At 34.9% G+C, this 13,225-nt stretch overlaps 1 protein-coding gene across 1 annotated transcript in view; it reads left to right on the top strand.

Annotated features, from left to right (window-relative positions):
- Positions 1 to 13,225, top strand: part of LOC133181484 (uncharacterized) — a 129,950-nt gene that overhangs the window by 72,636 nt on the left and 44,089 nt on the right. Inside the window, exons 9-16 of the mRNA XM_061315976.1 lie at positions 2,765 to 2,978; positions 4,986 to 5,138; positions 6,192 to 6,540; positions 7,612 to 7,909; positions 9,957 to 10,083; positions 10,182 to 10,406; positions 12,612 to 12,821; positions 12,922 to 13,199. Of these exons, the coding sequence (XP_061171960.1) occupies positions 2,765 to 2,978; positions 4,986 to 5,138; positions 6,192 to 6,540; positions 7,612 to 7,909; positions 9,957 to 10,083; positions 10,182 to 10,406; positions 12,612 to 12,821; positions 12,922 to 13,199 (1,854 nt within the window). The remainder of the gene's footprint in view (positions 1 to 2,764; positions 2,979 to 4,985; positions 5,139 to 6,191; positions 6,541 to 7,611; positions 7,910 to 9,956; positions 10,084 to 10,181; positions 10,407 to 12,611; positions 12,822 to 12,921; positions 13,200 to 13,225) is intronic.

Here is a 13,225-nt window from a genome sequence, read left to right as displayed (position 1 = left end):
ATTACTTTCAAATGATATTTTTGCTTGTTAAATTTTTAATACCAGAAAAATGAAATTTTTTGAGTGCAAAAAGGTCAAATAATTGAACATGCGGAGTAATTTGAAAAAAAATTTTCGTTGTCACAAATTTTAATGTGTCTATTCCAGACGAAATAAGACTGTGTTTGTTCCAATAATTTATTTGAATAAAAAAATATTGGAGGAAAGACTTTAAAAATTGATTTATGTGTAAGACGTATTTACAGTGCAAAAAGGTCAAACTAAATGCTCTATAGCGCCAAAAGAAGCGCATTGACCCCCGTTTTTTGTTTTGATTTTTAATTAAGCTATGTGTATAAATTCTAAAAATATACTTGATAAAAAATTCTCATTACTTTTGATGGCAGGATCCAACCTCCTTAAAGATAATAATGTGAATTAATTGGGTAGTAAAAGGTATGTGGAGAGAATAATCTTGGTATTGTCAAACACGATAGCCTTAGACAAGTTCATCCAGATGAAGTCATTCAGTTTGTTAATACTATCAGGGCAGAATGACTTTAGCATGTGCATTCAGAACTTTTCTTTAGCATCGGCCCATTTGGGGTTATGGTCAATAACCACTACTGTCATGTCCTCCAATTTGTGACCTTCAAGGTTGTTATTTTCCCCGACTGGTACATTGAGTTTCTTCGACATCCTCTGTCAGAGCAAGTTTTAAACCCCCCGTTTATGGGTTGTCCAATCTGGTTCTTACTTCCTTATCTTTTAAGTTCCTCGGGCGCTTACAGACAGCCAATGGAGGTTCTTTAAAGAACCTCTGCCATTCTTTTATTGGAGTGAACAATTGACAGGTTCTTTTTAAGAATACGGCCGAGGATCTTAAAGACGGGATGATACGTGGTTACCAGAGTGACCCTGCTGCTATTGTCTTTCTTATTGTAGTGTAAAATGTTTTGTCTGTTTTGTCCTGCCATCTCATCAAAAGCAGTTTGTACTGAATGGGCTTTGTAACTCTCTTGCATAAATGGTACTTTAGGAGATTGCTCTGTTCCTGATACAAAGCAGGGAATCAACAGATGCGACGAATTCTGGTGGCTAGACCCTTAGTCACGCCCTTTAAATGTGCGTGGGGGATGACAGCTAGTTGGGATGAGATGCATTAGTTTTCAACATCGAAATTAAAAATGTAAAACTGTAAATAAATAGAGTCTATTAGCGTAGTTGTAGCGCTAGATTTTTTTGTTTTCATCTGTTTTGTTTTCGCATCACTTTTAAGCTCATCTGAGCCGAACGCTCAAGTGAACTTTTCTGATCAAAATCTGTCCGTTTTCTGTCGTTGTCGCCATCGTTAACTTTACACATTTTCATCTTCTTCTCCAGAACCACTGGACCAACTTTAACCAAACTTACCAAAAAGTATCCTTGGGTGAAATGAACTCATTTTGTTCAAATGAAGGGCCGCGCCCTCTTTCAAGGGGAGATATATAGAATTAGTGAAAATTAAATGACATCTTTCAAAAATCTTCTCATAAATTACTGGGCCAGAAATATCGAAACTTAGTGAAAGCTTCATTAGTGTAGATTCAAGTTTCTTTAAATCATGACCCCTGGGAATAGGGTGAGGCCACAGCAGGGGATCAAAGTTATACATCGGAACATAAAGGAAATATCTTTATAAATCTTCTCAAGAACAGCAAAGCCATGATCAGTAATATTAATTGAGAAGCATTCTCAGAAAGTGTCGATTCAAGTTTGATCAAATCATGACCCCTGGGGGTAGGATGGGGCTACAACAGGGGTTTAAAGTTATACATAGGGCACTATATAGGAAATATCTTCAAAATATTCTTCTCATGACAAGTCATATAGAAACATTCTCAGAATCAGTTTTTTTTGGTTCCGAAACGGGGGCTCTAATAGAACTTCAAACTTTTACATAGAAATATATAGGGAAAATCTTTAAAAATCTTCTTAAGCTATATTTAGTCAAAGAAATATGGAAGCATCCTCAATTAGTGTAGATTCAAGTTTGTTCAAACCATAACCCCCTGAGGGAGGGGTAGGTTGGGACCACACACACACACACCCTCACACACACACACACACATACACACACACACATATATATATATATAATATATATATATATATATATATATATATATATATATATATATATATATATATATATATATATATATATATATATAACTTTTCATTTATGAACTTATTTCTGCTTTTCTCTAGGCAAGGTGCAAGGTAAGCGATTTGCTCTCACTCTAGATCAGTCTTCCGGGGTAGACAAGTTTAGAATTTACCTTGATGGGGATGGGGATTCACTCTAGAGCGGGACCTCAACGGGGAAACATGGCTGTAGATTGAGACTACCCCAAGGGGAAAGTATCACTCTAGAGCAAATCTTACGAGGGATATAAGGCTCCAAAGTGAGGCGACATCCAAAAAATTATATTTATATTTTCTATTTTCATTCATTTTTATTACAATTGTAGCGCCTTTTAGAATTGGTTTGATTAATATTTAATAGACGTAACAACCGTTTTGACATAGTTCTTAAATGGTACAATGGATTCTTTCCCTGGTGTACAGAAAAAAAACTATATAGAAAGAGGTCAAATGATAACAACATTAATTGACATACACGTTACAGTCACTAAAATACAACAGCCGGAATCTCCAACTTGTGAGAAAATCACGACTTCATTCAGCATCCTCTTTGAAGAGATATATTATCATGTATTCTTTATTTTAATTTCATTTACAGGTTAATATATGCTACTGAGGCTTCTATCGGAGGGTATGTGGTCATTATCGACAGAGAACACTACGACAGGAAAGATAAATACACCTATCGTGGCACGACAAAGACTCACTTCTACAAGTACCGCTGGGATACTATCAAACCATACCACTGTATTGCAATGAAAACTAAATTAAATTGTCCACAGTTTCTTACCGTTCCTGATCTCACGGAAAAGGTATGTTTTTATTGAATAGAAAGTTTAACATTTTAATTTAATTTCCTTCACCCCTTCACTCAAGGTGCATATTATTGTAGTGTAAATCAACTTTTTTCGCCGTTATTTTCCTTCACAGCTTTTTAATTCAAAGCCATATAGAAAATATTTATTCAAGAATCTCCCAAGAACCCAAAAGCTGAGAGTGAGAGGTAATTGTTGCATTTATGAATTAATTATTGATCAGTTAAAAAAACTGATGTTTGAATGCATACTTTTGTTAAATTCAGTCGGGCGAGGAGACATTATACAAAAAAAATTACAACAATGTACCATGCTGTAATTTTGCATTTTTGGCCATGTAATATACAGTTTGGTTGATGTCTGTTAAAATTGACTTTCTGGGGGATATTTCTATTGAAAAGATTTCAGGATTTAAAAAAAAACCAAACAAACAGACAAACAAACAAAAAAAAAAAAAAAACCTTGTATCACTTCATGAACGGTTACATTTTTGTGTCACCTGAAACTATTACAATTCTATTTATTTCGGAATTTAATTCTGTATACGGTGTTCTCGAGATCATATATTGTTTTATCTTTAAGTTATTGAACATAAGTTTGTGTAATTGAGTTCACAATCAAGTTAATAAGTTTGTAACAATGTTCTGGACATGATACATGTACATCATTTAATCAGAAGTGGCAGATGATGATCGGAGTCAAAAGTACAAAATTCAAGGTCTAAAACTGAGATAAATGTTACGTAAGTTGTGGATACAAGTGCTGCACAGGAAAAGAATCTTAGTTTTAGTTCTATAAAATCAAGGTTTGGTATTTATGATGACTTGCGAACACTGAATAAAATCACTGTCTGAGAAACCTTTGAAAACTTTAAATGAAATCATATGATGCAAGGGGAAGCTCTGCTTTTTGAAACCCTTTCATCAGCTGATAATGGAATTAGAAAATTGCTATCCAGGATTTCTTATCTCAATTTTCAATGAAGTTCAATTTCTATTGCATCAATTATTAATTCCCTTATACTGTTTTTTGCCTCAATGTTTAATTAAGCACATGTTGCAGGTGTTTAACCACTAACCGTATTTTCATCCATATTAATTATATACGCCTATCTTAAACATTTAAAGAATTCTTTATTTCAAATTCTAAAGGATAGTTTTATTTTTATTTAAAATGATTTCAGGGCAAACAACAGCGTGAAATATTGGACAGTCTTGCTTCCCCCCCCCCCCCCCCCTGAAAAAATGTTATTTAAAGTCAATATTGGCACACATGCATTTTAAATTAAACTTTGATATCCAAATGTTATGTGTATGAATGACTGAGGCAGTGATTCAATATGTAGAAATGAAACAGAATAACGGTAACCTAGTGATAGGGCGTTCGCTTCGTGATCGGGAGGCCCGGCTTCGGTTCTCTGAGCCGCGCCGCGTCAAACCTAAGACCTAAACATAGATAGTGACTGTTTCTTCGCCAAACGCCCGGCACTAAAAGTGAAAGTCACGGGACTTTCGGATGAGACCTTAAAAACGAGAACTCTCACTGCTCAATGGCCCTGAGTGCAGAGTACAGGTCTAAATTTGAAGCCCTTCACCGGTATATGGTAACGTCTCTATATGAGTAAAAAATTCTCGAATGGGACCTAAAACAATATTTAATCAATCAATCAATAGAAATAAAACACTAGTTGAACTCGATTGATTGATTGTAGTTTAACTTCCTTTGCAAGATTTTTGCACTCATATGAAATAATATTTAATCATCAGCAACATGATTCAATATTTTTAAAAAATATTTTTACCGTGTACAGGGAAATTTTCGCAGCCGTTTCATTTTCGCCCCTTTTGCCCTACTCACATGTGGGCGAATTCAAAAAATAAAGTATAATTTCTTAAACAGAATTATGATTGGACGAATTGAAAACGAGGAAAAATTATTTGGTAGTGTGAAAGGGCGAAAATAATACTGTATACAGTATTGCATTTCATAATTTTTTCATTTCAGAGTACAATTACAATGACTTGGGATGGATGGAATGATGATCTATCTGGGTTATGGAAGTACGAATATGAAGTGTATGAAATGAGTATCGTGGGAACGACTTTACACGAAAAAAAATTGATCACCACTGGAACACTTTATCTAAACATGAGCTTTGTAAGATTGTCTTTTAAAATATCACTTTTTATGCCCCCGTAATCGAAGATTCGGGGGCAAATAGTTTTTCCCCTGTCTGTTCGTATGTCTGTCCGTAAAAACTTGAACTTTGCTTATACTTTTTTTATAGGTTGGAGCTTTGGCTTTCATATTTCACATGTGTATTCCTTGTGACAAGACCTTTCTTTGGGTACAAACATATTTCATCTTTTGACATTGACGTTGACCTTGGAGTTTGACCCACTTTTGCAAAATTTTACCAAACTTTAACCTTGGCGATAACTTTTGAACAGTTGGTGCTAGGGCTTGCATACTTCACTTGTGTATTTCTTGTGGTAAGACCTTTCCTTGAGTACAATTTTTTTTTTTTTGGACTTTTGGCCTTGACCTTGGAATTTGACCCATTTTCCAGAAACTTTAACTTTTGAATTAAGTTTTGAATGATTGGAGCTAGGGCTTTTATGTTACACCTGTGTATTTCATTTGACAAGACCTTTCCTTGGGTTTAAATATTTTTATCTTTTGACCTCGACCTTTGACCCACTAGTAAAAAATCTAACCTTGGCCATAATTTTAAATGGTTGTTGCTAGGGCTTTTATAATTCACATGTGTATTTCGTGTGACAATGCTTCCTTGGGATAAAATCCTATTGCTCCAGGTTCATTCCTGATTATTCCACCGTGAGTGAACCATTGCTCCGTCTTCATTTCCGTTCAGTTAACTTCTTTTATTCTTTCCATCAGTTTAAACAGTAATTCCATGTCTGCTAAGTAGATTAGGAACAGTTGGAGCTTCTAGTGCTGATTGAATAGTAAAAATAGTTAAAATATAATTCGTAAACTAACAATGGGTAATGTCATTGAAGTCTTTTAAATAATGCAAGATTGAAAAGAAAAACAATGCTTATTAAGGCAATCATTTCCTCAAGTAATGCGCACAAATCTTTTAACTTAGGCGAGGATGCATCCTGGTAGGAAATGTTTATATTTTAATTTTTTCGGTAAGAACACCCTGATTATGGAGTGGGTAATGTCCAGTAGTTCTTGTTTCAGGCTGAGGTGACATTTAAGGAACCAGGAATGTATGCAATACACTTTACCGCAATTGATAAGGCGACTAATCACAAAACATCTCGCAAACTGGTATTGTATGACAACATATCCAATGTGTCTTTCATACCTTCAAAAGTTACCAGAATTGAAACAGCATCCGCTGCTACAAATTACGTCTGGGTAAGCAAACCCACCAACACTATATTGGCAAAATGGACTGAGCGATTCAGAAACGAAAGGCATGAGCACAACAGATGGCTTGGAACTGTTTCCTCCTATCCAAACATTGAAAACGCATATGACGATCACCACGGAAGACGAACTATCGACGAGATTCAAAATGTTTATGGTATAATTTATTGTCTCCAAATTGTTGAGAGACATTTCATTTTTAGCAAACCTGAGCCGAAGGCTCAAGTGAGCTTTTCTGATCTAAATTTGTCCGTTGTCTGTCGTCGTAAACTTTTCACATTTTCATCTTCTTCTTAAGAACCATTGTGCCAATTTCAACCAAACTTGCCCAAAAGTATCCTTGGGTAAAGGGGATTCAAGTTTAATCAAATGAAGGGCCACACTTACCTAGGGGAGATAATTATGAATTCGTGAAAAATTAATGGCATCATTTAAAAATCTTCTTCTCAAGAACCACTTTGCTTGAAAATATGAAACTTATGTGGAATTATTTTGAGGTAGTGTAGATTCAAATTTGTTCATATCATAACCCCCGGGGGTAGGGTGGGGCCACAATGGGCAATCAAAGTTTAACATAGGAGTACCTAGGAAAAATATTTAAAAAACTTCTTCTCAAGAAAAGCAAACCCATGATTGGTCATAATAATATAATAGCATCCTCAGGTAATGTAGATTCAAATTTGTTCAAATCATGACCCCCCATAACAGGGGATCATAGTTATACAAAGGAATATAAAGGATATATCAATAAAAATTTTCTTTAGAGCAGCAAAGCTATTATTTGTCATATTTATTCAGAAGCATCCTTAGGAAGTGTAGATTCAAGTTTGTTCAAATCATAAACACCCCTCCCCCTGCCCCGAACCACTTTTATATTTAAACTTTTTAATACTGAACAGATTTCTGCTTTTTCCTAGCCAGGTGAGCGATGTGGCCCCTGGGCCTCTTGTTTCTATAGCAATACAAGCTGTAATTTTCAAACTTTTATACTGAAAAGGACATAGCTTTATCATTAAGGATATAGTTTGGGAATCAGAAGAGCAACTAGATTATTGTATTTAGGTTTAGAAATTCAAGTTTGTTGATTATAAAGATAAAATGAAATGTCATAGTAGATGATAACAATCTTATTACTAGTTTTGAATTTAGTTGTTTAAATGAATTTAACATAAAAGTATATGCTTTAACACCCTCCTCGGGACTGTTTATTATAAGTTTTATTGGACAGGCTGTGTGGACTTTTTGGTATCGTACACCGTAAACGATGGCAGCGTTGTAAAGGATTTCAAAAACTTTACATCAGTACGTAATCTTAAAGATGAATCTGAATATTTAAGCCTACGCTGGTCTGACGGTGACAGAGCTGATATAACTGTTCGTGCCGTGGACATTTTTAATAAAACACTGGACGAAACGGTCACTGTTTATCGAGATGCTACCCCTCCAGAAATCGAGAATTTATGGTTAACACGAGGAGATAGATTAAATATTAGCGTTCACAGCCTAGAGGATTTTTCAAAAATGACGTACGTACTCTGAAGCCCTTAAATGAAAGAATTTAACGTAATTTATACGTCAAAGTATTTTATTTAAAATATTAATATGTATGATGTGGAAATTACAAATATTGAGCAAGCTCAAAACTTAAATATACAAAACAAAATGAAATGAATACTACTTTGCATTTGAACAGAGAAGCTATCAATGAGCTCTGACTAACCACGTGTTGCTGTTTACTACAAATATCGTACTCGTAAACAATCACTCGATGCGATTGGTCAGCATTATAATTTATTGACTGGATTCGAGGGCAACATGCGTTTTGTCGGACCCAAGAAAAAAACTGTTTGCCTGAGGCCGTTAGGCGGAAGGCAAACAGTTTGGTTCGAGGGGTCGACAAAACGCATTTTGCCCGAGAACACAGTCAATAAATGTTTTGTTATACCTTTTACTTTTTATTTTGACATAACATGATGTAAATTTTGTTTACCCGCACTGCGGTTTAAACTTGGTCAATTCTGTAAAGTTCTGTCAAACTCCAACGAATGCAAATAAGACACAGCTGACCCCGCCCACACTGTGACGTATGCGGTCCAACATCACATCGACAGGTCCAGTATCTCGCTCTGCGGTCAAACATCGATTTTTTTTATGACCGTTCAGTTAAACATCGGAAATGTTAGACTTTTTTAGTATAAAATTATATAGGAAACAATTTTTAAAAATATAACAATATCAGTGTATTGTTGGGTTCTTTGTTTCATATGCAAAGTAGTATTCACTTCCTTGTGTAACCGGAAGTAGAACTCTTTAGTGTATAAATTACAAAAGTCACTAGCCAACTTGGCTTAAAGGAGTAAACTATCTCCAGTTATCAATGATCAACCCAGGTAAGGGGATTTCTGAACTATGATCAACGCTAAATGAAAACACAGTTGTAAGTTTTATCAATTTAATAAGTGAGAATTAACCGTTGTAAATGATAACAAATAATAAATAATGATCAAAATTTAACAAACAGAAAAGTCTTTGAAAATTGCACAGGATTAACAGGGCTTTATCAAAAATGTAATTTAATCTGGTAGGTGATTCACAATAATCTCAATGAATAATCTCAGTAAATAAATAAGTAATTGAAAAACGTAATAGAAAATGGGAGGAATGTGGAAAAACTATGAAAAATAATTTATGTCCCTACTGGGCTTCCATACTTATGAAAGTTGTCAAAAATCCTATAAAATGAATGAATTAGAAAAGTGTAAAAAGAATGAGCTACATCACCCAATATGACTTCTATCAACACTCTAGAGTGGAACTGAAAATATCAATGCTAATTCTAGGTTCTAAAAATAACTGACCCAGAAAATAATCAACACCCAAAAATAAATAATCAATAGTGGTTCTAGAAAATAAACCTGTTATCTACATATCCCTAGACCAGGCAGGACTTGGGAAGGGAAACTTAATTTACTTTAAATAACCTACATCCTAACCTATCATAAAGTGCTCACTCAGCACGTGCTAAATGAAACCTATAATGCCGTGTACCTTGAGGTTGGCATAAAATCAGAGATAATGAGCCATGAGGCTTATCCCTAACCAAGTGAAGTAAACTGCTCGAACACGGGTTTAAATACCCTAACAAGGTCCAAAATAAAAACCAATGACTATCAAAGATCCTAAAGCTAAGTTAACCAATCAGAACACAGCTATCAAAAGTACTACGGAAAGACTGCCAACATGGATGACACTTCCTGTTTAAAAAGTAAAACATGTGGAATGTCAACTCATGTCCTAACTTATAAACGACAAATAATAAAGGGGTTTTACGTAAGTAACAACTGAAAACAAATGATAAATAGAATAATCTGACTGAAATATCAGCAAATACTTGTAAAATATTATTTACGAAACGATGGCTATGAAATAAAAATCTAAACCACTACACTTGAAATCAAACATCCAATCGATGAGAAATATGGTGATCAACATTTGAAACTTTAGCACGCTCGACCAAAATATAGTATTAATTGCCGCAATATACTGCAAATCATATTGCTATATCATTTTCAGGATTGAGTGGCTTGCATTTGATTTGCACAGTGGTTTGAAAAGTATTTATTGGAAGTTGCATGACAATTATACAGGAAAGGACATCATTCATGGTCATGAGGACTTACCTTCACAAGGTGGAGCAAAGGTACTATGTAAATACGTACATGACATTTATCCTAAACTGGGTAAAGAAATCGTCAATTGTTAACATTCTGATGAATCAGATGCGCATTTACTTGTTAGAACTTGACAGAATGTCAGAGAAAATACAGTTCATATAGCAGAGGGCCGAATTGTTATGAGACAAACCACTGGGGTGCCTACCATCAACATTTCCAAGTCCACCCACGCATTAAATTACACGGAGGATTGATACAAGGAAAAGACCACGGATTGCACGATTCGGACTATTTTCTAGAAATTCGGGCTACGAACAACGCTTTACTGACAACGACCTTGACAAAGAAGGTTATTTTCTACTTTTTGTGAATTTTTTATGTTACTCTTCAAAGGAAACGTGAATTTTAATTTCTATTCATGACATTGCATTTGTAAGACGTTCACTATTTGTGACGTCAAAATAAAATTGTTACTTTAAATAACCTTATTACTATAATCCTTTGACCTTCCTGTCCGTGTAATAAAAGCCCAAGCTTGTCCCAGAAAAAGCTAGCTTGTGCATGTTTCACACCTCGAACAAAAGGTTTTTGCTGCTACCAAATAACTTGGTACACTCCGGACTCAAGGTGTGCATAATTATTAATTCCGTGATCGGAAGGTCGTGAGTTCGAATCTCGGCCGCGACTGACCTAAGTCGAGAAAAACTAGGTAGCAACTGCTCCTTCGCCAAGCGCTCTGCACTTTGAAGTGAAAGTTGCAGGTCCTTTGGAGAGACCTTAAAAACCGAGGCCCCGTGTCACGGCAGGCGTTGGCACGATAAAGATCCCTCACTGCTCAATGGCCCTGAGTGCCGAGTAAAGGTCTAAATTTGAAGCCCTTCACCGGTATATGGTGCCGGTTTATGTGAGTGAAAAAGTCTCAAATGGGACGTAAAACAACATACAATCAATAAATCTTAATCTACATCCAAAAATAAATTTTCGCTGATGTCCAAAAAGCTCCTAAGCTCCTGACTAAATTCCATTACAAAAGACATGCTTATCTTCGGACAGAAATTTTGAATATGCAGAAATGAACCTAATTCTGTTTGAAAACTACTCACTGTGGACCGTCACCTGACCTGTAATAGACTGGTAGATAAAGCCCTGAGGGTATATAAATTATCACATCTTGGCCTGTACAAAATGACACCAATCAAAAATAACTCATCATTTTCTTGATGAGTTGTGAGAAATGTGACGAAATAGAAAGAGACAAAGGATTTAATCTCTCTTTTTTCTTGGTAAAGCATGTAAGTATGTTGTTAAACTTTTCCCTCGCAATTCGATTTGGTCCCTCACTTCGCTCGGCACCAAATCTCATGTTTAAAATTTACCAACATATACAATATTTTTTGTCTCATTTAAACAGAAAGCTAAAAATTGACATTCATCATAATCAATATATTTTGAATACTATATAGAGATTTAAAAAATAATATCTCTGTAAGTAATATTTTTTTCTAAGTTTAACGGATTTAACACAATAGATGTCGGCACAACACTGTCGTTGTCAAAGTATAGTTTGTGGCGTTTGCGAAGGTGAGTCTTTTTCTTTAGAAGTTTAAAAAATTCGACCCTACATTTGATTTTCAGATTAGTAACCGAGATGACCATATTGCACATACTTAATTCGTCAAAAGCTCGCAAAATTAATTCTCCCAACCTCGATTATGATCCCAACTTCTTGAGGGCCTAAACATTAATCTCTATGTATGACGTCCAGCTAATGACTTCCTAGCTTTTGTCATTTTTGTTGGTCTAGCAAGGGCCTCTTCCATCTGATAACTAGTCCAGTTATCCTTCAAACTCTTTCGCCAAGTATAAACCAGTGTCCTAGACACATTTATGTCGTTTCTATCGTTTTCATTTCTTTCCCATATTGATAGGAGTTATACCCAGTTCAACAAAATATCGAATGATAATTTGGTACGCCGAATTCTCACACGACGTGTTTGACAATATCTAGCGGAAAGTTTGTGTATACTATGTCATTTAAATACCGGTACCATTTATGATGTCAAATTATGTGTTTTAACACATTAGCACTCCAGATGATAGAATTTTTGCTGATGTAAATTTTGTATATATTTATATATATTTTCGTATAATCTGGATATAAAAGAAACATGCTAATAATATTATTTTTAAAAAGTGGAAAAAAAATGTGTTGCTCCGACCACCGATATTTAACACCCATTGAATGCCGTTTGTATATGACATTACAACCTCATAATATTATGTTAAAATAACGAAAATATTTCCCAACAATGTCTAAAAAATGAATAATGTTGGTCAAGTAGTGTATGAAATATGATAATAATATATTCCTTTCTGATAAGCATTCAAAAAATGGATTTAAAAAGAAGAAAAATGGAAAGGAATAGAAACCAGTCTTAAACATTCATTTCTTAAATCTGACATTGCTATGTCATCAATGATTCAGTAATATATAGTAAAATGAATGAATAAATATGATTCTTGTAAAATAAAACAAATTTCACATTTTAACCAGATCACTATAGATACTTCACCTCCACACACTGGTATAGCACAAGATGGCGTAAGAGGTACGCCTGAAGTAGATTTTCAACAAAGTACCACCCTACAAGCTCACTGGGATGGATTCTTTGACAGAGAAAGTGGCGTTCTATTTTACAAGTATGGCTTTCATACTGCCCCCTTGGGATCTGATGACTTTCTGCTGGATTCTGGAAATTTATTAGTATGTTTTTATGATTATTTTCATATTCACGTTTCCACATGAAAAAAGGAATTTGTCTCAAAAACAGCATAGTGTATTTAAATTGTTCTTTAAATTCAAGCTGAATGAGACGTACTCTACAGATGCATCTCACAAAGTATTATCGGAAGGAACATATTACGTATGTGTGGTAGCCTACAACAGAGCCCTAGAACCATCTAGGCCAGTTTGCTCGGACGGGGTAACTGTTACATCGACAGTCCCTAAAGTAACGGAATTAGCAATATCTGGAGCATACGTTAAAGGGGGATTGATAACGGACAACAAGAAATCCACATTTTGGATTTTGGAACAGAACCGATATCGAAAATTAGTCAAGAATCCTACATCGGATTGTTTGTGCGTATTATTTTGATGAATTTTAA

This window comes from Saccostrea echinata, unplaced genomic scaffold, assembly GCF_033153115.1.
Source record: "Saccostrea echinata isolate AGI-Se365-2 ecotype Australia unplaced genomic scaffold, CSIRO_AGI_Sech_v1 ptg000009l, whole genome shotgun sequence".
Classification (NCBI taxonomy): Eukaryota; Metazoa; Mollusca; class Bivalvia; order Ostreida; family Ostreidae; genus Saccostrea; species Saccostrea echinata.
The sequence above is the reverse complement of the archived record's forward strand: the minus strand, read 5'-3'. Positions and strand labels throughout refer to the sequence as shown.